A 27,055-nucleotide genomic window follows, 5' to 3' on the forward strand; every position below is an offset into this window, starting at 1 on the left:
GGTATAAGAGTGACTGTCATCACAGTAGTACACAAAGTACACAAAAAGTCGGGAGACGCCAGACACACATGAAACGCCGAAGCTATTTTGTATAGAAAACATGCATGGAATGATGGTTTATTAAGAGTCCTTTATTTAAAAAAATTGTTTTAATATCAAAATGTCTTAAATCTTTTAAGTTACTTCACTCCTATTTGATTATCACTGATATATAAAATGCAGGCAACGTGTTCCAAACACCAACATATAACAAATAGTTTTGATATGTCTATCGGCAGTAAATAGAGAAAATATCTAAAGCGGTGTAAATATATCGCACATCATAGACGGGTTTTATGTCTCATAGAAATTGGTCCTTGATTTAGTAAATTTGCTAATTAATACAGAATACTTATAAGACACATTCACTTACCTCTGTCAACGATCTTTCCAAACAAATTCTTGCCCCGAAGAAAATTCCTCGTCGAACAATTCCATCGTTGATTTCTAAACTGGAACTGACATTCGTGGATGGCCATCTTAGCACCCTTGGCGATGGCGTCCAGAAGTCCCGGATTTTCTCTCGCTAATCTCCGCTGTTTACGTCGAAGAGTTCCATAGTACGCCGAGGAGTCTAAATATGGTACGCCAGGGGAAAGGGGTGATAGGTTGTTTGGCTCCCCAGCTTTGGCAATACCCCTGAAAGAGGAAGGGTTAAAATGCAATTATTAGTTTTTTAAATTACTTTGATAGACTATACTATAATAATTGGCAATATTACCAAACAATCAATTTTAAGTTGATTCCTTCGTCGACAATAAAAAATTGTCTAATTGAAAAAAAAAATGTATGAAAGTATTATTGATACAAAACCTATTTAATAAAATTTAAGAACGGAAGTTTATTTAAATTTAGTTAAAGAACGAAAATGTATCTTCTTTATTACAGTCCCAGGCATTCATTATGTAAGTATGCCTGATGTATGCACGCATATCAGTCACTATATCTTCCTTACAGGCCTTACAACATCAGCTTTCCTTATCTTCTATACTCTGTTTTAGGAATATATCTTTAAAAGGACTTAAGAGTTAAAATTCAAACCACTATGTCGGGTGCAAAAAGAGTTTTTGTAACAACCTGTGCTCTTCTGTTTATTACAAGTTATCTGCAGATTGTTTTATTTTTTTTATCAGATCACTGTAGAGCTCGTTGTGATTTTTAGTAATATTTTAATTAATATTTGATGGACTGGAGGACGGTGTCTGATTTCTAAAATGGGTTGATTTTCGGAGACACCGCTGCTTTTTGCATATGCATTAAATGAGAGAAGCAGTGAGAGATTTAGTCACTGCCGTCCTAGATTTAAAATTGAAGAAACCATTGTCTTACCCTAAATAATTATAAAAATGGCACCAAAACACCAAAACGCTTGTTCATTATCGAACGATCCCTATGGTTTGCATAGTGTTTATGGAAAAATAAAAATAATTGGAATTTGAATTGCGATTAACGACCAATGATCGCTAAAACAGTCGCTATCATTATTTTTAACGTATTCTACAGATCATGGTGCCCTTACATAGTAGTGGTTCATTTCTGCCGATGTTTCATAGTCCTACTTTAAATTTGGATGTCTTCTTGATCTTTTGACGCCTCTTGGTTACCACAGTGCCATCGATGACCTTGATTTTCTGTCTGATCCATTCTATTCTTTTTCGATTTCTCTTTATTATACCTATTATATCCTTCTTTAATTAAGTTTCCCAGTCATACGTCATGATTGCTAAGAGACACAGATCAAATGCTTTTTTCTCTAAGTGAAGTGGCATCCTGGATATAAATATAACTGTACTTTTACCAAAAGATGCCCAGGTCAGTTTCATTCTTCTGTTGATTTCTGGGAGCAGGGAGTCAAGTTCATTTTTAGACCACCTGATTACTAGCTGCGTTTAGGTCGCTTTAATTTCTTGTAGTTCTACAGGATTTGCTAAAGTCTCGTACGGTTTGTCAATGCCCTCATTGGTCAAAGCTTTTATTACTGTCTTAATATATAAAAACGAAAACCTCTTCGAAATCTATAAAGATTTATGCTATTTTATATTCTATCGAAAAATACGAACTATGGGGGCTAGAAGTAAATATCAAGAAAACTAAATACATATGGCAAATTAGACGAAGAAATTAAACATACAAATAACCAGGGAAGAAAAGCCATTAGGCAATTAAACAGTGTACTGTGGAACAAAACAATATCCAAAGAAAAAAGGTACAAAATCTATAACAGCATTATAAAAAGCATTGTTACATATGAAAGTGAGCTATGGCCACTAAAAGGAAAAAACTTAAAAGCATTAGAAGCAACAGAAATGGACTTCTGGAGAAGCGTGGCTGGAAAATCAAGATTAGACACAGTTAGAAACGAAGGAATACGAGAAATTATGGGTGTTAAGCACAATATAACAGAGGACATCAGAATAAATCAATTAAGATAGTATGGACACATCCAAAGAATAGATGAACACAAAATACCAAAGAAAGTATTGTACTGTACACCGCATGCAAGAAAAAATAAGGTAGACTAGATTAAGTTGGAGAGAAGGAATCGATAAAGACTTAAGGGAGAGGTGAGTTGAAGAAAACCTTTGGAACGACCAAGATAAATGGAGACTGGAAACCAGAAGACGGCGTAGAACGTTATAAACTGATTGATTGATTGATTGATTGATTGATTGAAATATTCTATGCTATTTTACGGTATTTTATATTCTTTAGCTCTACTCATTAGCTCTCGAACCATATGAGTATGAACCAGGGTAGTGAATTCACTTCTGAAGCCAGCTTGCTCTCTTGTATATGCAGCATCAGTGCATTTGTTCATCTGTTGTTGATGATCTTTGTGAATATCTTGTATCTGAGTGGTAGTAGACTTATAGGTCTGTAGTTTTTCACATTCTCTTCGATATCTTTCTTATGAATGAGAATAATACCTACCTTTCAGACAAAAACATAGACATAGGATCTATATAGATGAAACATCTTTTAAGTTGATATGTGAGACACGGATATGAAATAGGTATTACAATAAAACTGACTTAACAATAACATAAAAATATGTAGGAGAACAGGATATACCACAGTTTACTGTTAATAAAAAAAACGTTAGCTGGAAAATTAATTATTAAAGCATATAACTTTAGTTGAGGAAACGAAAAAGCATACATTCTAATTAGTATAAAGTGGGTCAAATCTAATGGTAAAACATTTTGCATTATTAGAAGCCTTATATACAGATAGAAGCCCGTATTCTATTAAATGTCTATTTATAAATTCTACGACAGAGTGATGTTACATAATTACCTAAGAACTGCAATTAATAACTATAATGTATTCCATAGACAAATCTCTATATATTTATGAGTATGTTATTAAAGTTAATTTTATTACAAATTTTATTTATAGCGGCATAATCGAGTGGTTCCCTCGGCATTTAATCATTTGCCTAAACATCAAAACAGATGATTTAATTTTACTTTGTTGCAAAACGCCTATTAAATACTAAATAATTACCGTTTAAAATATACCTACTGTACGGCAGACAATAAAATTGTGTAATTTAATGCCTGTTCAATTTTAATATTCAGCTGTTAGTAGTAATATAGAAAGAAGCTTTCCCAAATTGACGTCATGGTTTACGGTAATTTTAATTTGGTGTTGTGCTTTGAGATATTAATGTTCCAATGTAAAGGAAAAACGGTTCCAAGAAGCTCAGGAAGATTTAGACCTTACCTTTACATTACCTTACCTTGCCATTACAACTTAACTTACGATCTATGGTGGATGCTGAAATACGAATCATAATAAGGTGTTTAATAAATGAGTATTTATTTTAAAGATACACCAGGTATATTAAACGTCCCGAAGTGATCATTCTTCAGCTTTATATGATAAGTTTGTTATCTTGCCAACAATCCGTTATGTTTCTTAAGAGAACTTCTCCTTTTGCACAACCTATCTGAGAACAGTGTGCTGTGCATTTTTTATATATATTTTATCTTAAATTTGCACGTTTCTAGTATGCATTGAAACCATATTCTGTTGAATTTTAATTTTCTATTTGCTTTTTGTAAAGAGTCATGCCAGCTGCTAATGTTTTATCGGTTTTTTCGGTGGTTTATTTTTCTAGCTTTCAGTATGTATGCTGCAAAAGATCTTTCAATTTGTAACCTTTGTAACCCCAACAGCAAAGATAAAAATGGAGAAGGAAGACCTGAACATCATCGGAGTATACGGCCCAGAAAATAACAAGTTTCAAACAACAATAGAAGCGTTTTATGACCAATTACAACAATTAGTAGATCAAGTCAGAGGAAAGATGATAATATTGAGGGATTTTAACGCTCGAATAGGCAATCAAGTAGTACCCGGAATTAAACAAAAACATAACGAAAATGTTAAAAACGAAAATGAAGAACTGATGATCAACTTCTGCACAAATAACGAACTAGGAATAAATACCACATACACCAACACATAATACATTTAATAACACCCGTGGACAAAGATCTATGATAGGTAGATTATGTTATAACCAACAGAGATATACATCCATGGAAAATAATCGACGTAAGATGCCTCAAGTCAGCAGATGTAGGTAGTGACCATAGCCTAGTGTTATGTAAAATAAGAATCATCCTGAAATACTTCTCACCCAAGAGAGCGGCGCCAACACAAACAAAAATCAAAGTCGAAGGACTAAATACGGAATCCACGGAATACTTATACAGAAAAAGACTAACAGAGAAGATCGCTGGGAATGAAATATTACAAAACGATAACACCGATGAAAGCTGGAAAAAAACTCAAAAATAACGTAATTAACGCAGCAACAGAATCACTTGGAGAGAGGAAAGTAACGAACACTAACATATCAAAAAAGAAAACATCATGGTTTAGAGAGAAAATGAAGATAAATGTGAAGAAAAGAAGAAAGCCTTTTTACAAAACAGAACTGAACAAACACAACAGGCATACAACCACTATAAACGAATCAGAAATGAAACGAATACTTTAGTTAGACAAGTAAAAAAGGAACACTGGCAGAGTTTCTCAAAACAGATGGAACACGATTTCTACGGAATACAAAAAGAAATATGGAGAATGATCAAAGGACAAAGAAAAGAGATGAACGAACTAATAAAAACAAAACACATTTAGAAGGAAACATGGGCAGACTACTTTCGATCCCTATTTGCTAAAACTGACGATAATGTACCACCAACACCATAGGTGCCGACAAACGAAGAAATAAATATTGAGGAGGAAGAGGTAAAGGAGGCATTAAGGAAATCACAAAATAGAAAATCACCAGGAGAGGACAGAATACCGAACGAACTCCTAAAGTACGGAAGACCAGATCTGACCAAACAACTATTAAAACTAATCCAAAAAATAATAAAACAAAACAGAATTCTTCAAGAATGGAGATCAAGCATTCTAAAACTTCTCCTCAAAAAGGGAGACAAATCGGACCCGGAAAATTACAGAGAAATTAATTTATTAAACACAGCACTAAAATTAATAACCAAAGTGATAACAAATAAATTGAATAAAATTATAACACTAGCAGAAGAACAACAAGGTTTTAGGTCGGGAAGATCATGCACCGACGCTATATTTATAATGAAGCAAGTGCAAGAGCAATCATTAGAATACAACAAACTGGCATATCTATGTTTCATGGACCTTGCAAAGGCATTTGAATGGGTCAAATTAAAAGACGTTATCCACTTACTGTATGCAAGAGAGATACCTCTAGGAATAATCAAAACAATCTACCAAAACAAAACAATAAAAGTAAAAGTTGAAGAAGAACTAACCGACGCTATTGAAGCTGGTAATTTGATAAGACCGGGAGATTCTTTGAGTCCTCTATTGTTCAACCTGATTATGGACGAAATAATAAAAAAAGTAAGAACTAAAAAATTATACCAAATGGGAGAAAAACAACTTAAAATAATCTGCTATGCAGACGACGCAATACTACTCTCTTAAAGTGAAGATGATTTACAACATATGCTGCACCACTGTAATATAACCGCCAGAAAATTTAACATGTTAATTTCCCCAAAAAAAGACAAAATCCATGGTTACAAGAGCAAATTTACTAAGATATAAATTGGAGCTGAAAGATCAGATAATCAGAGCTACGGAAAGCTCGAAACCGAAGTGAAAGATCAAGTGAATAGAGCAATCAGAGACGCAGGTTGCCTAAATGAAACAATATAGAGAAATAAAAATATCGGGAAAGAAACGAAAGGCAAAATTTACAAAACAATCATCAGACCAATAATGACATACGCGGCAGAAACAAGACCTGACACGCAGAGGACAAAAAGGATGTTAGAAACAGCAGAGATGAAAACACTTAGAAAAATTAGACACTATGGGACAGAGCTAGAAGTACAGATATACGACGTAGATGCAAGGTGGAGAACATCAAAAACTGAGTAAGAAATAGAAGAGTAGAATGGAACGATCATATAAGCCGAGTGACAACAAATAGAGTAAAACAATGGAACGACAACTTACTAGAGGCACATTGAAAAACAGACAGAGTCATGTCTATATAGAAAGAAGAAGAAGAAGAATTCTGTTCAGACTAATATCGTACAATCGATAATATACTTTTGCTATTATGTGCTATTACTGCACTTATACGATAGTGAGATCTTGTTTGTCGTTGTGGAACGATGAAGTAGCTCTTTAAGATGATCGTCGCCATCGTCACTATTTTTGTGAGGAAAGCATGACCGAACACTAAAGACGGCTTTATTTTGGATATCAGATGACACCCAGGATTCTCCTACCATATGGATATCGGCTGAAAATGACCTTTTAGTCCTTAGCGGTCCATTCGACAAGAATGGATCAAAGTATCGACCAAAAATAGGCTCGATAGCAATCGCAAAAAACCTATGCGAAAGCCACAAACCTAGGGATAAGTTACTACAAAACATCTTTCATGTCGTGTGAAAATTTCTAGCTTTAAAGCTTTTTAAGGTGCTGGACTTGTGTGAGTCAAAGTTGATTTGGTACTATAAACAATCTCTAAAGAAACTGGCGACAAACCGAAAGGTATGTGAGAGAAAAGTGAGATAGCTCCTTTAAGGAACAAACTCACCTTTTCGAGTCAAAAAGTAAGTAAAAATATTTATAAGATTATCGCTCGAAATATCAAATTGTCTGTTCTACTAAGCAAAAAGATAATAAATTGACAACTAGGGTTTCACTTTAATAAAATGGGACTTAGAACTAAGACTAGGAGTGAATATTGTACCTCTTTCTTTTTTAAATTGTTAACAGTTTCTAATTGAAGTCCTAGTCTATTATGCATTCTAGTTATCATCTTTCAACCCGCCTGTCATATATAAAAAATGTTGCCCCACAAATCAAGGCTACAAAAAATAATTCTTTAGCTCAGTTAGAGATACAAAATCAAAAACTGTCATCAATAAGGTAGAAACAAATACTCCCCACGGAAAATTAGGGTACAGATATCTAGAACACCTCGGACGAATGTGTTTCCAGTCATAGTCATTTGTCTGTGCGGTCAGCATCATTTTTCAGCTGTCGTGAACTGTTGAGATAAATCACGTGTAAAAGGGTTGTCTGATCTTTAGGGATGACAATGGGCTGACTGCTGGAACTGTGGGTTTGATACATATTTATTATTTGTTAGATTTATCTTTATCTTATGAAAAGTGATAGTATGCATTAAAAATAGAATAGTACAGGTGCTTTTCTATTCAACTAAATAAGATCGGTAAAATTTTCTCCTAATGAGAACATGTCTACTCTAATGTAGTAATAAACACAGCTAAGAAAAATAGTCAAGAATATACTAAAAGATTGAGAAAATCGACTATTTTAAAGATACAAATAAAGAAGAAAATAGAAAAATCAATTCAAAATAATAGAAAATGAGAGAACTAAAAAAACCTAAGAAATATTTTACGCAAAATTTTGTTTTAATCTCTTTATTAGAAAAGTCCCTACAGCTATATTTATTACTTTTAAAACCATTTATTTATAAAAATAGTCCAGCAACTGTTTATATAATTTTATACTGGAATTTATTCTTATTTTTGGAAATAAGCCATGATTTTACTTTAAAATAAATTTATTTGACGTTCCGATTCGACTGCCACTTTGGAACTCGTGCTTAAAATATTAAACATAAAAATATTAAACATATTAAACATTAATACATTAAACAAATTTTATTTTTGTTACTGAAATCACCTTAAACTTAAGAATACCTGTCAGAAAAATCATAGCTTGTGATTTGTCTTTAGCAAAATTCTCCAGTTAATGAACCCATAGTAAATCAAAAGAAAAAAAAACAGGAAAAAAAAACATCCTCAAGAGACTGTTTTGACATGGTAAGTATCTGGTCTTACATTTAGTTTACTCTGAACATTAACATCACACTCTGATTTTATATGCATGTGATTTAAAAAAACATATTATGATGTATACTCGATATGTTATTGACTTACTAATAGTGGTATTTCCTTTCTATAGCTTTCCTCTCTTAATATGGCTAACTAGATCCTACTGCATTCTGCCGAGGACTTTTCGACACAATTGGTTTTATTTAACATAATTAGGAAGCGGCTCTAATTACGCGTACTCTAATTATTTTACCATGCGTGGTTACATATTTGAAATCTATCACATTCTCTATATTTGATATAAGATTGGTGCTCACTTATTCTAATATTTAACGGTCTTTATGTTTCGCCTTAATAATAATTCACAAGGAATTTTAAAAATTCATTTCTTTATTCTTTATTGTTCATTGTCAAGTTTAGTTTTCTCTTTCTAGAGAAAAATCTACTTTAAAATATATAATATACGTCTGTATTGTCAATATATATAAGTCAGTCAAATAAAATTAAATTATTAGAAAAAAATTTTAGCCAATAACAAAAACAAAATTTGGTTAATTTGGAGAGAAATTTATTAATTAATACCTATACTGCACACTACAATCTAAACCCGTTCCCCATAGAAGCAGTCCTTGCGTCTCTTTCTAATGACCGGAGTTATCGACCACGTGACCTTTCAACTGGAGATTGTTTGGTAATGGGAGGGTCACATGATCAATAAACTTCGGCTATAAGAAAGAGATGTCAAAACTACTCGTATCCTTTTTCTTTGTCACACTATGGGAGCAGTTTTAGATTGCAATGCGCTATCTAGGTATTATATATCTATGGTTAGAGGTATTCATATAATAGCCGGTTTGTAATGAAATCAGACAGCTACATTAGAAGTAAAGATCAGACGTCCGAAGAAGTTCTTATTCTGAGAGAAGTTTGACGGAAGTGTACTCTCTCCGCTATTGTTTATATGTAGAAAAGATTTTTGCAGAAGCTTTAAAGACAGAACGGAAGATATAATTGCCAACGCAATAGTCATCAACAACTAAAGATATGCTAAGATACGCACAGTTTTGCTAGCAACGGATAAAGATGATTTACAGATACTTCTATCAGCGGTAATAGACCATAATAAATGAGTATGAAAATTAATACAAAGAAAACCAAATGAATAATCATCGGCAAAAAAATATTACTGAAAATCTAACTGGTATCAGGATAGCTGAAAAAAGAGTAAAGGATACCAAGCACGTTGTAGGGTGTTAAGAATTCCCTTAATCATGTGACAATAAGTTGTTTGACTCAAGCATTCTGCTATGTGGAATGAAACCATCGACTCTCACTGAAACAATGTGTAAAGGAATCAAGACTTTCGTGATGTGGGCGTACCGTCAAATTTTGAGAATATCGTGGATTAACAGTAATGAATTAAGTAGATTCCTAGCGTATAAACAAAAAAAATACTTTCTGAATATCATAAAAAGGAGAACATTGTAGTACTTGCCCACGTGAAGAAAAATCCCAAATATTTATTACTACATGTAACTACTGAGAGGAAAATAGAAGGTCCTGGTCGACGAAGCTCAAGTACCTCCGCCAGTAATAATATGGAGTCAGCACTATGACACTATTTAGCTCCGCTGCGGACAGTGTAATTATCATGCGGCTGGTCGCCAATGTTCTTGTAAGGACAACGCAATTAAACACGAAGAAGAATTATGTCAAAATTTGTGAACTATGTGTGAACATTCGGTTTGAACATGTTATGAGATCCCCCACAGAAAATATAAAGAGACTCCTAACTCAAGGTGAGACAGAAGGCCCAAGACCACGAGGCCGGTCCCCAACAAGATGGATTGACAAAATCAGATAAAACTGCAAAAGATCAGTGCACGAATTAAGTAAATTGACCACAGATAGAGGTTTATGGAGATGAACCATATACGATATTACTACCACCATTACACTACTTTTGCGGGATCAAGACAAAAGAGGGATTGACATTATTTTTTTCAATTTTCTGCCAAGTAAGCATATTCCTTGACCTGACTATTAATTTCTAAACATTTACAATTTTATAATAGAAAATAAGTAGGAATATAAATACTTGGGGGCATCTTTAATAAACAGAGGATATGATGAACTGATATAATAAATCAAATAAAGAAAGAAAAGAAAATAACAAGACAATTGCACTTGATTATATGAAGTAACGATATTACAAGAAAACTAAACATCAAATATTTAAGACAATAATGGAAAGCTGTTCGCTGTATGGCTCAGAGATGTGGGTGACCAACAGAAGAATGAAAAACAGAATAAATGTAATGCAAATTATATTCTGCTGCAGAATAATATAAATAAATAAAGTGAGAAATGAACGAATTACAGATCTAATAAATGTAAATTAGAAACTAAATGATGAAATATAAAAACGAAAATTACTCTAGTATCGACATACTCGATGGACAGCTAAGTACTTGGAAATAGAAACCAAATAAGAGGAGGAAAAGAGAACGTCCTAGATTACAGTGAAACGGAAAGATAAAGACAGCAATGGAAAAAGAGACCTCACTGAAGCGTAATTTTTTCCAATATATTTACTTCTATTTTATTAAGCTTTTTATTGTTTAATATCAACTAAATCCCATAAAAATTTGGTAATATTTCAAAAACTTAAAGGACGGTCCTGTCGAGAAACTTGACAGAAACTTAAAGAATCTTCGTATTTAGTCCTCTCCATCCAGTAGTGGCTAGTTTTTTGTCGGTGTCCCGGGTGACATACCTTCAGCTGTGGAATTTTGAGATAAGGGGTTAACGTATGGCCACGACAACGAGTATAGATAACACCGATGGAGATGATCACCGGTTCTCACGCTCACAACTCACCTCTTATTCCTGGTTCGTCATTTTTGAAATTGCCTCTTTTTCGCAATTAAGATCGAGATAATGGTAAATCTCGAACGGTGTGTCTCCTAAAACTGTCGCACTTCGAGTACGTAACTTAATTTTTTAAAGGTGGCATGTCATTTTCTCTGTTTCGATCTTTATAATCGAAAGCACCTGGCGATAGCCACAGACTTTGTATTTAACGATCATATTTTTATTTTTTAGTCAAAACATTGCTTGTTCTTCCTTTTTTTAATTTTATTCACGTCAAATGCACGAAAATATTTGAAGGTAATACAATATTGGTTTTTCTCTATGAATTATCGTTTGTTTGGTTATATTCTTATAATATGAACTATTTTATAGCAAAACTAAAAAATACTCCAGTGGTCAGAGACAAAAATGCCACTAAACCTCTAAAAATCGTACTGACAACCAGTTTTTGCGAAAATGTCAATTTTGAGACCGCAAAATATATGCGTTTTATGCTGTCTTTTCTATTAAAATTAACCAGAGTATTATAATAAATTAAGATCTAGTTTGGTAAAAATAATACCTCATAATTAAGGTACAGAGATTTTCTCCACTGTATGGTATTATTCTTATATACGATCAAAAAGTGATTGTAGGAATTAAAAATGACCTAGTTGGAAGCTACAAGTAGTCCAAAGCAGATTAAATGTGAAACACTTAATTTTTATCACTTACTAATATTTGATCACTTTGTTCATATATAATAACAATTATTTACTTTTCTGGAGAGTATTTATTTTAAGATTTTATTTATATTTAGTGTAGTTTTATTAATTAACACCTAAAATAAAATAAAATAACACCTCTACGAAAAAGTTCGTCCCGAGCACACATTTCATACACTTCTGGCATCCCTCTTTGATTTCTTCAGTTGCTAGTTTGTTCAAAATGACGACATTTTCATCATAATGCCGTTGACTCTAACTTAAACAACAGCACTATGGTTAAAATGTCAACAATTTAAACAGTATAAGAACGCCATCTTCAAGGTTGCCTTATTCCTTCTTTTTTTCTTCTTAACCATGCCGACAGCTGAAAATCGCTAAGATAAAGATGTTCAAGTAATTATTTTAAATAAATATTTGCCATTATATATACAAGGTGTTATTTATAAAGTAAAAAAATATTTGTGTTGAAGAGACAATGAGAGTTATGGTGTTTTTATGCAGCAATAAACATTTAAAGGTCGTTGTGTCAAAGGATTTAAAAATATGTTAATATATTGGTTTTAAATTATAATAAATATTATACTATATCACTACTGCTGACATTTAAAAACGTATTTCTTTGTAGAATATAGCAAGAAACAAGATGTCACGTACATTCTTTATAGTATGTCACAATATGTCAACGTTGTCCAAGGCCAAGATAAACGTGTACCTACCCAATTAATAGTATAAAAAGTTGATGTTTGAAAAATGCATCTCATTATTATGAACATGGTACAACAGTGCGTTTCGAGTATCAATCTTTCCTAGTCTATTTCGCCAGTTGTTCCTGTCTATTGTCAGCCGTTACCAATTTGTTACGTTAATCTTTCTCGCATTTTTGTCTACATCATACCTCTACTTCAGTATTGGCCTGCCTTTGCCTAGGAGGGTAGTTTTCGTTCAATGTTGACTATCCTGTCCATCTTAGCCTACTTATTTTTATGAAAGATTTACATTCTCGCTATCAGCTGTTTTTTGATATAATTTGTAGATTTCAAAGTTATTGACCCTACGTAGATATCGTTATAAGCGTTTAAACCAAGCAATCTTGTTAAAATACATAATCCATAATTTTGCATCTATTTTAAAAAAAAAGTTCCTGGTTACTACCCACTTGTCAGCACTAGAAAAATCTAGGGAACTCAATATTCATTTGGTTTATAGATTATCTCAAAGCGTTTGACAGGGTCAAATTGCAACACTTATGGCAGATACTAAAAGAAGTAGGAATACAACAAAACATTTCATTTCGCTTATAACTGAACTATACACACTACTCTTACGTATCAATGGAATTGTTAAATTACTTGACACACTCTTAAACGAGTTCCATGCAGAACAAGGTGTCAGATACGGGAGTATGCTATCTCCACATTTATTTAATATATATGGGGAGCATATCATGATGAGTAAAGATCTTGAAGGATAGGAAAAGGGTATCTCAATAAATTGCCAAAAAATAAACATCCTACGTTTTACAGCCCTTCTTGCAAATAGTCAAGAAGAGTTTGTTGATCACATACAACTGGTTGAAAACAAAAGTCAAATATTTGGTCTAAGATATCAAAGACAAAGATCGTGATAGTGGATAGACACATAATAATCATCCACGCATAACCACGATTGACCGGTTTGAGGTTGTTATCTCATATTTATATCTGGGATCACACATCACAAGCACAGGGTAACTACAGAAAAAAAAATAAAACGTAGATGTGATCACCGACCAACATACTAAACTAAGTCAAGTATTGATGATTGAAATGCATAAAAGCAAAGAATGAACTTTATTTAAATGTAGGTTCTATGGGGTAAAAAAAAGTACAGCAGCAACTAAGAAGAATAAACCATGGCAAAAATGTGTTTATAGATGTATAAACACTCAATATACAGACTCTATTTACAGAACTGTTCCATGCGAAAATCTGCAGACGGCATTGGATATAGTAACAGGCTGGAGTATTCAATATAAAATAGCTGAAAGCACTCATAAGCCCTAAGGTTGACTCTAGTCTAGTACGGGAATGCCGAGAGGAACTCGACAGACTGGCGGAACAAAATAGTGTCATACTGGTATAGGTTCCAGATTACCGAAGAATGTTCAGCAATGAAAGAGCTGATGCTCTTCTGGCAAGGACTTCTGGCTACAAAATGCTTGGGACCAGAATCGGCCGTGGGATTGCCAAAAATCGTCCGCCACTGGAAAAAAGGCTGAATCCGAAGGCAACACAACTCACACTGTGAAAATATACCGGATCAAACACTTGCAAAATATATATTGGACGGACATGTGCTAATAGGGCTTAAGTACTGCGGAAAACAAGCAGGAATCAGCTCAGAGTCATAAAAGGCTTCCTTACTGGACATGACCAGTCAAAGGACACTTGCATACAATAGAATTGTTTCATGGAGACTTAAACTGGAGACGACTCTATAGCAGAGAACCACAGATAGATAGTCAACTGTATCTTCCATGGCTGCGAGGTATAATGAAAAATAGCCATAAATCCAAAGAAGAAACAGAGAGTCATCTTTAAGAAGGGGAGACACAGCCTAGAAAATCAGCTAAAGTGCAAAAAGGCTCATTGAGTGAAAAAATTAAGCTTAATATCTTCCTAATAAACCAACGTCTAACGTTTAGACCACATGTAAATGCAGCAATAAAAAAAACAGACATAGCCAGGGCCGCCGTTAGAAGACTACAAGACGAGGAAGTAATTAGCCATCAAATCCAAAATGAGACCCACAGCATCAACAGCATTATATTACCTAAAATCAAATTTACATCTCTCGCATGGAGACACCTCTTCATTTTAGTTCAGACAAGATACTTAAATCTTTGGCACTTGGTCATACAACTATAATACAATACTCTATTTTTTTTTTTTTTTTTATTAAACCCTAGTAAAAGTCTTGTGTCCTGAAGGCCAATAGTTTCTTCATCGGTAGTTTTAGAATCTCTTCTGGTTTAATCCTTAGTTGACCAGTAATACCTGCTTTATATCACTTAGTACATTGCAACTACATGGGATGTGTATGGCGGTGTTTTCTTACCTTTTTAAATTTTCTACACCATAGTTCATTCATCTTGCCTATTTTGTATAGTTGTTTTTTTAAACATTAACATTAAATTAAAGAATTTTTTTATCAGTATTCTTAATTATTTTGCAATCTGGATTTGCACTTGAGTTGCTCTCACAATTTTGAGCTCAAATAAATGCTATAACGAAGTCGCAAAAGTGCCCATATACGTAGCTGAATGCTATCTGTTCAGAGATTTAAAGCAAGATAGAGTACTGGAATCAATGGAAGAAAAAGCTAGAATCAAATTCGCAGAGCTAAAAAACAACCCAAACAATAAGGATCTGATTTGTCGAACTGTGCAGCTTATGGACAGATTACTTCACTTACTGCACTGAAGATTAAATATCTTTCACCTAATACAATGTCAAAGCTGCTCCTATTGGCTTAGGAATAATAAAAAATTTCAAAGTTAATTTCACAACGAATTGGTTGAATTTTTAATTGAAGAAATCGATGGAATGACGTGTCTACGACAACTGTGAATGATTGTTTTTCTTCCTGAGGATTCGGAAACAATTTAGTTACAGAAGATGAAGAAAACCAACTAGAAGAAAATTTTCGTGACTGGACAGCTCTTACAATGCATTTCGACGTCCACAATATTCAGTTTGAAGAGTTTGTTGCTGTCGATTCGGAATCATCAGTTTTCTGCCACAGTAAAAGATGAAAAATACTGGCGAAAGTATCAATGCTCGGGGTAGATTTAGGAAATGAAGAAAACTTTGAAAATAGCCGTCACCTACCTATTATATCTACTTCACAACAAGCCTAGATATTTTGAGAATTAAGACATATTAAGATGTAAGTGTACAAAAAATGTAATATGATGTGCAAATGTTGAGAAATACCTACATACACGTAGTAATTTTCAAAATGTATTTATTTATACCTACCCTTGATAATTCGAATAAAAACAGTTAAAGAATGTTCAAGTTCAAGAGTCGAGTGTACCTTGATTAAAAAGTTTTCGCTCTATGTATTTTTTTATAGAATTATGAATAGTTTCGAAAATAATTAGAGGCAAAATACATAAGAATATTAAAAATTAGATAATAAGCATCTTGCAAAAGATGCTTATTATCTAAGTGATGCTATCATCAGTCTAAAATTAACCCTACCGTTTATTTTACACTAGGATCCACTCCATTATGAATATATTATTAAATAGATTTATCGTTTTTATAAATTTAAGGTACTATCTTATTATGTATAATCACTTTCGATTAAGTTCAACTCGAAGACCAGCACAAGCACTTTCTTTTACACATTTTCAAGCTTATTTTGGTTTTTTACGATCATCTATTCGAAGAACCGCTCATTCCAAACAAAGAATCCGACGTGTGTTTCTTAGATTTCGTAAAATCCCGTTAATATGCGGAACTGAGTTTGCTGTCTGTGTGCCCATTGAATTCTTTCGCCCATCAATGAATATTATAATAGCTTTTAGCAGTTCTCCAAACAATTAGTAATATCAACAATGTTTTATCCGTTCCTCGATGTTTGCACATAAGTCCATTATATGGAGATTTGAACTTTGTTAAAGATCTAACGGGACTTTCAATGGGGTTTTAAGGTGTTTGGAATTTGTTATGTTATAATATTATGTACGTGTAATACTTAAACAACTAAATATTTAGTAAACCAAAAAAATACAATAAGTAATTGCGAAGTAAGAAAATGGACCAAACTAATATTGGAGTATTGTCTAAAATAACGGTCTATAATTCTCTGTATTGCTTTAAAAATATTCTCTGTATTGTACCTTTGTGCTGAACTCACTATATCCAAGACCCCCCACCCCCATTATGCTGATGCCGATTCTTGTATGACCATCTGTATTTTTATGTATAAGTTTTATTTTTTTAAGTCTGAAAGTCTTTTTTAAGATAACTGACTCAAGAGAAAAATAGTAAACATTTGAAATCTGCAAATAAAAGTAAATGGAGATGGAAGAAAAAAATAAGGGTTAACTGGAACACTATTGCAATATCACAATTGTATAAAACATAATTAAAGAATATACTATAAAACAAAGGTCAAAGTAGGTCAAAGCTACACCTTCGGTGGTCTTTTGATTCTCTTAATATGTTTCTGTTCCTCATTTTCCCTTAAATGAGATTCGCCTAAGAGTTCTTAGAACTTTCATGTCGTCTTTAATTTTTTAGTTTTAAATTTCCAAATATTTAAATTTTTAATGATATGGATTTCATTTAATATTAGATACTCTATTATATTGTTATTTGTATATAATTACTCTCCCCTCAATAGGCGGTGTGAAGCTAATTAACCTCCATGCGGGGCAGCCTCTCTGAGCGTGAACTAAATGAAGTGATTGTTAGTGATCAGACAATTCTCAGAATCTCCTGGTCAGTGTATCATTAAAAATGGTACATTAAATTGACCCGAAAGGCAAGTCTCATAAATACCTGACTCATAAGAAACCATAAGGGATGAAATGTATGAACAATTATTTGGTACTACTTGTAAATAGGAAGTAGATAATGAGCTGCTCCACAGCTTATGTGCTTATAGACGTGAAATATAGATGGTTAAAATATTACCTTTAAAAAGTCTAGCACAAAAGCCATCTAAAAAAATTAAGTGGCGGTAATACAAGTCATAGACACGTAGAACTTCTGATCTCCTCAAACAATCTTCTAAAGGTGCCATCTTCTAGTAATCTTGGCGACCATACTGACCCATATTATTTTATTCACAGCAGCTCGAAATAGATCAGTTGACGTTAGGTCAGTTTATTTCCTAAGATTGGCCTTCCAGGATATACGTCTACGCCCAGGGCCTCTCTTGCCCTCATTCTTGCCTTGTAGAATCAACTGTAAAAGTCGGTATTTATTATTACGCATGCTGTGACCGAAGTAAGCTAATTTTCTGTTTCTTACAGTGTTAATAATTTCTTTGTCTTTTATTATCCTCTGGAAAAGAGTTATGTGTCTGTAAGACTCCAGCTTTCTACTCTGTAGAGGAAAAGACACTAAATACGTGGACATAAAACAAACATATAGGAATTTTTAAGTATATATTGATACTTAAAGATTAGTTGCAGAGAGTCTTTCTTAGACCATTAAAAGAGATTCTGGATTATGCAATACGAGTTTTTATTTCGTAGGTAAGATCCCAGGTATCATTAATATTGCAGCCCAAATAGCATATTTTCTGCACTCTTTCTAACGGTTTATTGTTTATTGTAATTTGGGAGTTTATGTTGGTGTTCGTTCTTACTAATGATCATTATTTTATTTTCTTACAATTTAGTTTTAGACCATATTTGTTCTATTCTACAACATTATCCATCATCCTTTAGAGTCCCTGCGCACTATCTACTAGCAATACAGTTGGTTATTTACTACAATACCGTCTTCTGATTCATTCAAGACTTCCCCAAAATCGTTTTCAGAGAAGATATGTAGAAGAGTTTATAAAAAAAAAACAAAAAGCATGGTTATAACAGCAAATTTACTAATATTTATGTAAATTATAGCTAGAAAAAATAATAGAACAAGTGATGGAGTTTAAATATCTAATCAGACTATCTAGCTCCGGAAAGCTATAAACACAAGTGGAAGATCAAGTGAATATAACAAACAGAGCCGCAGATTTCCCTAATGAAACAGTATGGAGAAATAGAAATATCAGGAAAGAAATGAAAGGCAGAATTTATAAGACAGTCATCAAACTAATAATCACATACGCGGCAGAAACACGATCTGATACAGAGAGGACAAAAAGAATGTTAGAAACAGCAGATATGAAAACTTTTCTTCAGAGATGGAAAAATTGAAAGAAAAATTGATGGTAAGACACTATAGGATAGAGCTAGAAGTACAGATAACCATCCGAAATACATGAATGGTGGAGAGCATTAAGGACTGGGTTAAAAATTGAAGAGTATAATGGAACGATGATATAAGCCGAATGACAACAGCTAGAGTAGTAAAGACGGCAAGAGACTGTTTCCCAATAAAAACACGATTAGTAAGAACGCCAAGAAAACGATGGAATGACAACTTATTGGAGGCATATTAAAAAACAGATAGAGTCGTGTCTCTCTACATAAAAGGAAGAAGAACTATTTAGGCATCAGACTATTTAGTCACAATGATGTAAAAGCAAAGGTAAAATAACAAATATAGAAAGCCAATAAAGCAGAATATTGTGTAAATAATACATGAAGGAAAAAACACATTAGACTGGAAACTAAGACAAAAATTTACAAAGCGGCTATAAGACCGATAAAGGGATCGAAAAAGAAGTGACTAAATCAGAACAGCATGCAAGGTAGAAAAGAGAGAACGGAATAATCATATAAGCAGGGTGGCAGACAATGGGGTTGTAGTAGTAGAGGTTGCGCCGGTTGGGGCTAGGAAAATTTTACCTACCATGGGAAAAAGCGGCATCCTTTGATGTTTGCACCTGCTCAGGTGTTCAAGTGACGTCACGCTCACTGAAAAGTCGAGTCATTTCGTCACTGGAGAAATATTGCAACTCTTCATGCAACTGTAACTTCTGATCTACTTAAAATAAAAACCTTGTCCGACTCTAATTTACTCTCTTTTAACGTGGATATAAAGGAGCTCTTCAACCATTTCTTCTTAATAACAGAAATATCAGTATCGTTGATTCTGTAAAATTTCTTGGTATTTTTATAGACAGCATATAGAAGATAGCAAGAGACAAATTGATGTTCGGAAGAAGAAGTGTGGGCCGACCACGGAAAAGATCGAGTGACAATATGACTTAAGGTAAAATTCAAAAAAACACAAAACAGGTAGAATTGTTAAGAAGAAGAACCTATACCTATTGTTCATACACCTTTTGTTAAATTTATGTCTCATGAGAAGAATAATGTCTTTCACACAAACCCTGTCGAATACTTCGCCAACGAATGTTTCAGATTTTCAGATTTATGAACCTAAAACAGTTTATTTGTAAATCCTTATTGTTTTTCCAATATATTTTTCTATATTTATTTTTATGAACATCACATAATAGCACAGCACAGCACAACTGGATTCAAGGTGTTCAAGATAGGATGAAATGGAATTATTTACGGGAGGTTTATGATCAGCAGTGGACTCAAAACGGCCAATGGTGATGATGATGATGATGACATATCGTAACATTCACCTTAACAAATTTAATGTAATCTACCAGCAGTACTTAGTTATATAAGTATAGCTACATAGGTCGATTATGATACTTTTTCATATGCGAGAACGAATATACTGGTTCTCCATTCCTATGCTATACCTCTATATTTCTTTGCGATCTAAAACCTTAATCTTAATATGAGTTCTAGATGATTTTCAATCATCTCAATTGTTAGACATTGATCAACACTTCTATATAGTTTTTATTTTTTTGTTCCGATTGTTTGGTATACATATACTTCTTTCTGAGTTGAGAAAGAATAACTAGTATTCTAGTCTATTTATATTTTTATATTATCTCCGCCATATTTCCTGTTTACTATATTACTTCTCAGTCTCTTATCTTATCATATCCAGTACGTCTAATCTAATATTTTAAAAAATATCTCGAATATGAGTAAGAATCCAAAAATGTAACGAATTTCGATTTGGTCTCGATCTTGATAAGTATCCTGTCTATCAAAAGAGACGGTAGCTGACAACTGGTGATGTATACGCGCCAAGTCGGCCTGTACGCGGCCACTGTCGCAATCCCGTAAATCTCTGCTGTCAGTTTCGAACGATGTGACCGAACTTTTAATGAAACCTTTTAGAAAATTTCGGCTGCACCGAACGAGATACGTGCGACGATTTGGAACTTCACAGATATCATCTCGAGAAGGGAAAGATTGATTTCGAGCTGCTTCAGAAAAATTGCTGAGTTAAAATAAAAGGTACGCTGCTTTCTTCGCCGTATATTAAGTTGCTCAATTTAAATATGATGTCAGATGATATCAAGAAGAAGAAGCAATCACTTTCTCATATTTACACATTATTTAAAAAGTAAGTTATTATTAAGAAATATCATCAGATGAGTGTGGTTCTGACACCACTTTCTTGTGGCATTTCTATGTAATGTTCTATATATCATGGTAATTAATCACAACTTCAATTAATAATCTGTTTACTTTGACGTTTGGATTTCAACTTCAGAAATGTCTAAAGAACGATTTTGAAAGTGGAAATCCAAACGTCAAAATAATCGTATTTTCAATTAAAATTGTAGTTAATTCATATGAAATATTATAGCCACGAAATACTGCTCAAAAGAAAAATAACTTATTAGTTATATCCTAGAAGGATCTACTTCTGAGGAAATGGATAATAGCTATGTGCAATAATATTCAGGAAGTAATCCTAAGGCAGGTTGTTACAATAAATACCCTACTATATAGTACAAATTAAGAAGGAATTATTAGACTCAATTTTCTTGAGTTAAATGTGATAAAGTCAATATTGAAGAATGCCCCAAGAGGACATTCCAAAGAACTATAACTTTTGATTATCAGCGCCACCTGCTAACGGATCAACAAAGTGAACGTCGTTTACTTCTGATAGACCCGTTGAAGGATGGGTCTATCACTCGTATATCTCATCTCGCAGACCCAATATTAAATTATTAATAAATAATAAATATAATTTGATAGTAAATTTAGTTATTATATAAACTATATAAGATGTTTAAAAAAAAGGAGGGCAGAAATGTAATTTGTCAAACGACAAACTGTACAAAGATCTTGATGTAACAGAGATCGCGAGTACTTAACTTGAATGAAGGATAAAGGTTATTTAATATGATTATTTACCTATCAACTTAGTGGACGAAACCGTAAAGAGAAAAAATCGGTTTGTTGAGGATGGTTTATGTCGGTTTAGAGGGATACTTGGGTATGATTTTTAGCACAAAACGACCCAATTTTTCTTATGTTACCGCATTGTTTAGCCGGTGAAACGACCATAAGCTCAGCATTCACTCAGTAGCGTATTTATGTTATGGTACTGCATAGTGTTAGTTTGTGTTATTTGTTCACAAGGACAAAATGGGTCCTTTTAAAATCCGTGTAACATCATCTATTATTTATTTTAAAAGTAACTTGTGTGAATCATAGAGGTTAATCAATACTGTTTATACAATACAGTATAAACAGTATTATTAGTAGTATCATAACAAAATTAGATCCTATTTAAAATTTACATTGATTTCATGAGAGTTCTGAAGTTTTAATAGGAACTCTAATTCAATTTAAAAATTATATTAAAGAGTTCAATGCTTAATTATAACAGAAACCCTCAAAACAGGTTATAACTTACGAATTAATCGATTTTTCTAGTTTTCCCGAGACCGGAAGTAAAACATTCTCAATTTTGTAATTTTCGTACCCAAGGGCATTTTAGCACTAATTAAATTGATAAATTTGTTAAAATTTTCAGTAGAATATTGTGAGTAATAGATGTTGTCACAATAGTAATTAATAACAGTTGGAAAGTATGTGTGTTAATTTTATTTCTAAAAATAACTTAATTAATAACTACTAATAAAATAAAATTTCTCTGTCTAGCAACGAAATAACTGTTTAATATCAACTCCTACACTTGACAAGTTACCGCTCGGTTATTTATTGTGCATTTTTAATTATCATCGGTCGATCTAGGAATTTTCTGCTGAAAAAAAGTTGAACTACTAAAAAATGAGCGTGTGAAAATTCCAGAATTATAGGATTAAAATATTTCGCCGTAACGGGTAAAGTATGTACCTGTTACTCACTCGGATTTTGCATTCAATGCCGTAATTTGTCACTATCAATACAGTTTCTATAAAATATATAAATCAACTTGATGGAAGCGGCTTTTTCTTGCTTGATGTTGGTAATATATTGGACAGTGGCGTCACAGGATAAACTTTTTAAAGGTGGCTGAATATATTGATATATTAATTAAAGTTCTTTAATTGTAGACAGTAGTTTATTAAAATAATTAATATTAAATTGATATAAGGTTGAATGCTCGAATAAATGAACTTTGATAAAATAAAGGCAGATATCGCGCACATAAACATAAAATTAAACATAAAATTGAACATAGCACTACACTAAACAAGGACAAACAGTTTAAAATTATTTAAAAAAGTCGAAACTACATTCTGGTCGGCAACAGGAGAGAGAATGAATAGAGGTTAGTCAATACTGTTCTGTCACGAGGGTCTATAGAGAAGGCTATATGATTTCGAATTCTATAGATTTTTGTTAATGCAGATATCGTGAAAACTATCAAAATAAACCGCCTAAGATTAGTGGGACACGTTATGTGGATAGGCCAGAGGATAGGTCAAACTCATATATCTGGACAGTGGGAAGATTTAAGACTGGAGTGAAGGGATAAAGAAGACCACCACCTGACAGGAAAGGATGAAAGTATGTTTTGGGCCAAGGCTCACGAAGGGCTATATAGCGCTAATTGATGATAAACAAAATGTTAATTTTTCACCACATAGATGATATTAAAATTATCACATTCGTTGATGATACTGCTATAATAGCAGTAGGTACAGTAATAACGATTCGACGAGAAAACTGCATGCAGCCATTAACCAAGTAACAGATTTAATCAATTAATGGCAAATGAAGCATCACAGATCTGTCCACATATAATTTAAGCACTTCTTCATTCCAGGGACGAGGATTTTGTTAATTGTTTCGGGATAAAGCTTTGCTCCAGTTTTACAAGAGGTCTTTCCATTTTGGTCTTCATACTTACTATCATTGCTTTATCGATATCGTTTCGTTTCATCTCGTATTTGATCGATTCTAGTATTTTATTATTGATTTAGTTAATGTTTAGTTCGTGTCTTACATCTTTATTTCTCTGTCTATCAGGTCTTCTAATGGCGTTTACTCTTTTTTTGAAGCCTGATTTTGCTGGCTTGGATTCTATAGTTATATCTTTGTCATTGTCCAATTTTCACAATAATATAACAGAGTAGGTGTGGTGCTTTTCTTCTATTATCTTCTCTTTTTGATGTGGCTATCTGTGACGAATGTTAGCGATCTTCAAGGCAATCTTTATCTTATCTGCAGCAGTGCGAAAAAACTGCACAAATATTTTGTTGAACCAAGTTCTAAGGTTCTTCAACCAGAATGTTCTTCTTCTTCCTGGACCTCGTTTTCCAAGTATGTTTCCTTGTAGGATGGCTTGAAGGAGAGCATATCTGGATTCATTTCGCATAATATGTCCAAAGTATTGTAACTTTCGAGATTTGATATGGTTAGTACTATTGTGGTGATTAATACTATTATAGATAATAATAATAGTCACTGGTCACTTCTTGCCCAACGAATAAGATGTCGCAGTTGGTATATGATTTTAAATCGTTTTTTGTTCAAAGTGAACAGCAAGTAGAGTAAAAAACAAATAAAATGAATGATAATAACTAAACTATCTTGAATACATTTTTAAATATATACTGTATAAGAAACAAAACTGAGATAGAGAGAAAAACAATCCAATCGTACCTACGTACAAGGGAAGTAAATTAACCTAACATTAGGATATTATTTTATTATCATTTATTCAATTTAAAAACAACTTAATTATTATAATTATAGATATAATAAATATAAATATTCAAGATTGTAGCATGTCATACGAAGTCTATAAACTATGTATGGGTTAGATTAAAATTTAAAAGGATATTAAGAGGTATAAAAACTGATCGCCTTCGCCATAAATTCAAAAGGTTTGTTTTGAGATTACCTGCACTTTCACCAAATTTTTTAATATTTTTTTTATAAAAGCCTTGGAATGCTATAAAATTACAGTAAGTCATATTTATAAAGCATCAAATGCGGATTTCCTATCTTAATCTACTGAGCCATCAATGTGGGACATTGGTCCTTTCTCAGATCGTTTTAGTTATTCCCTCTTTCCAAATTTTCTGGAGCCTTCCTCTCGTCCTACGGCTTTGTGGTGTGACTTTCTCTAGGACTTACAGATACTCCTGGATCAAATAATAGATGCTAGCAAAGAAAGCTAACATTAGCGTTAAAATAACGAAATTTATGACAATTGCAAAAACACAACATATATTATATCTATGCAATAGGAGTGTCGGTAGAGAAAGTTGACAAAACTGGGTACCATTGTTAACGAGAATACTAATTTAACAGAAAAAACACATACATACATACATACATACATATTCGTTCCTCTTTTACGGTTAAATGTTGAAGGATGCACCAGAAATACAGATGAGAAAATAATATATGCAGATTAGAGAGAAAAGCGCTATGCAGTAGTGACCTTAACTTAAAACTGCAAGTCTGAATATTGCGCTCATATTTATTTTCAGTGTTATTCTACGGATTGGAGGCTTGGATCTTAAAGAAGTAAAATAGTGATCCACTAGACGTATTTGAGATGCGGACCTATATAAAAATATTAAAATAAGTTGGTTGGGCCAGATAATAAATGTTGATCTGTGGGGAAGAATGGGAACAGAAATAATAAATACAATTAGGATAAGATTATTAATATCTGGATCATGTGATAAAAGGATATAACTATTTGTTAGATACAAGACAAGGCAAAGCACACGGAAAGATAAGTATTGGAAGAAGACGCATCTTCTGGTTAAATAATCTCAGAGTGTGGTATAAATGTAGTTACATACAACTATTTAGAGCTGCAGTGCCAAAAGTAAAAGTGGACATGACGATTACTAACTTTCTGAAAGTAGAGGGTATCATAAAGAAGAAGACTGCATAGTTTGTTTTTATCCATACTTTGTAAATTCCAATACATGAGGTATCATTATTCCTTTAGAATGTTCTCAAAGATCATCTGAACACATCTATTTCTGCCGCTTCGAAATTTATTTAGTTGTTTTCAGTGATTCTTTGTATCTGCACCATAAGTTAGACTACTTTTGAAAAAGTTTCATGGATATTCTATTTTCGTTGTTTTCCTATATCAAAGCCTTACCCTATTCTATTTAAGTAGTCGAATGTTCTTTTGGCTTCCGTTAGTGTTTATCCAGCATTTTATATTTCTCTGCCACAATTTTTTCCCGGGTAGGTTGCGTTCATCGTCTATTTGCTCCTTAAATATAAGCTACAAAATGACAATTTAAGATCTATTTACTTCTTGAGATCTATGCTTACTGAGTTAAATGCCGCCTGTAATGAAGTAAACATAAATTTTGGAAAGACACAATACATGACAAATCTGGTACCAAGCGAAAATACAAAAAGTCGACTGCAACGAAATAGGATTATTTCATAAATATAAATACTTGTTGTATGTAATGTCATAAAATCCAAATTGCTAGGGACAACCAAACTGCTGAACTGCAAAGAAGAATCACCTATATGGGCCGCGTATGGAGCTCCATCAGACATCTTTAAGAGCAACATGCCAAATTAAAAATTCAATTTCTAAAATTAAAAACATTAAATTTGAAAAAGAAGACGTTAGACCAATGTATGCTTTAAGTCATGATTTATTACCCCAAAACACTTTGCCTAACCCAGACTATGTCAACCAAACTCATGAGTCTCCCAGAGAAGAATGGAATGCTCGCTACTTGAATTGACTCTTAGAGACGAGGTTATAAACGAAGAAATCAGAAGAAGGACAGGTGTCACAGATGTCATAGAGAGCATAGCATGGCCGAAGTGGAACTGGGCGCGCCATGTGGTCAGAATGAATGAAGGGCGGTGGACCCAAAAAATTACAGTATGGAGACCACGAGCAAACAGAAGAAGCAGAGGTAGACCACCTACACGATGGACAGACGACATTAAAAGAATCGTTGGAAATTGGCTGCAGGAAGCTCAAGACTGACAGAACTGGAAGAAATTAGGGGAGGCTTATGTTCAACTTTGGACGCAGAAGGCTAAATGATGATCTTTGAGATAACCAATATTGAACATTT

The 27,055-nt window shown here is 33.1% G+C and overlaps 1 protein-coding gene across 1 annotated transcript in view; it reads right to left on the reverse strand.

The window, feature by feature from the left end:
* wg (Wnt family member 1 wingless) overlaps positions 1-27,055 on the reverse strand; it is a 114,011-nt gene that overhangs the window by 82,245 nt on the left and 4,711 nt on the right. Inside the window, exon 2 of the mRNA XM_072522792.1 lies at positions 413-678. Within this exon, the coding sequence (XP_072378893.1) occupies positions 413-678 (266 nt within the window). The remainder of the gene's footprint in view (positions 1-412; positions 679-27,055) is intronic.

Source organism: Diabrotica undecimpunctata, chromosome 2, assembly GCF_040954645.1.
Source record: "Diabrotica undecimpunctata isolate CICGRU chromosome 2, icDiaUnde3, whole genome shotgun sequence".
NCBI lineage: Eukaryota > Metazoa > Arthropoda > Insecta > Coleoptera > Chrysomelidae > Diabrotica > Diabrotica undecimpunctata.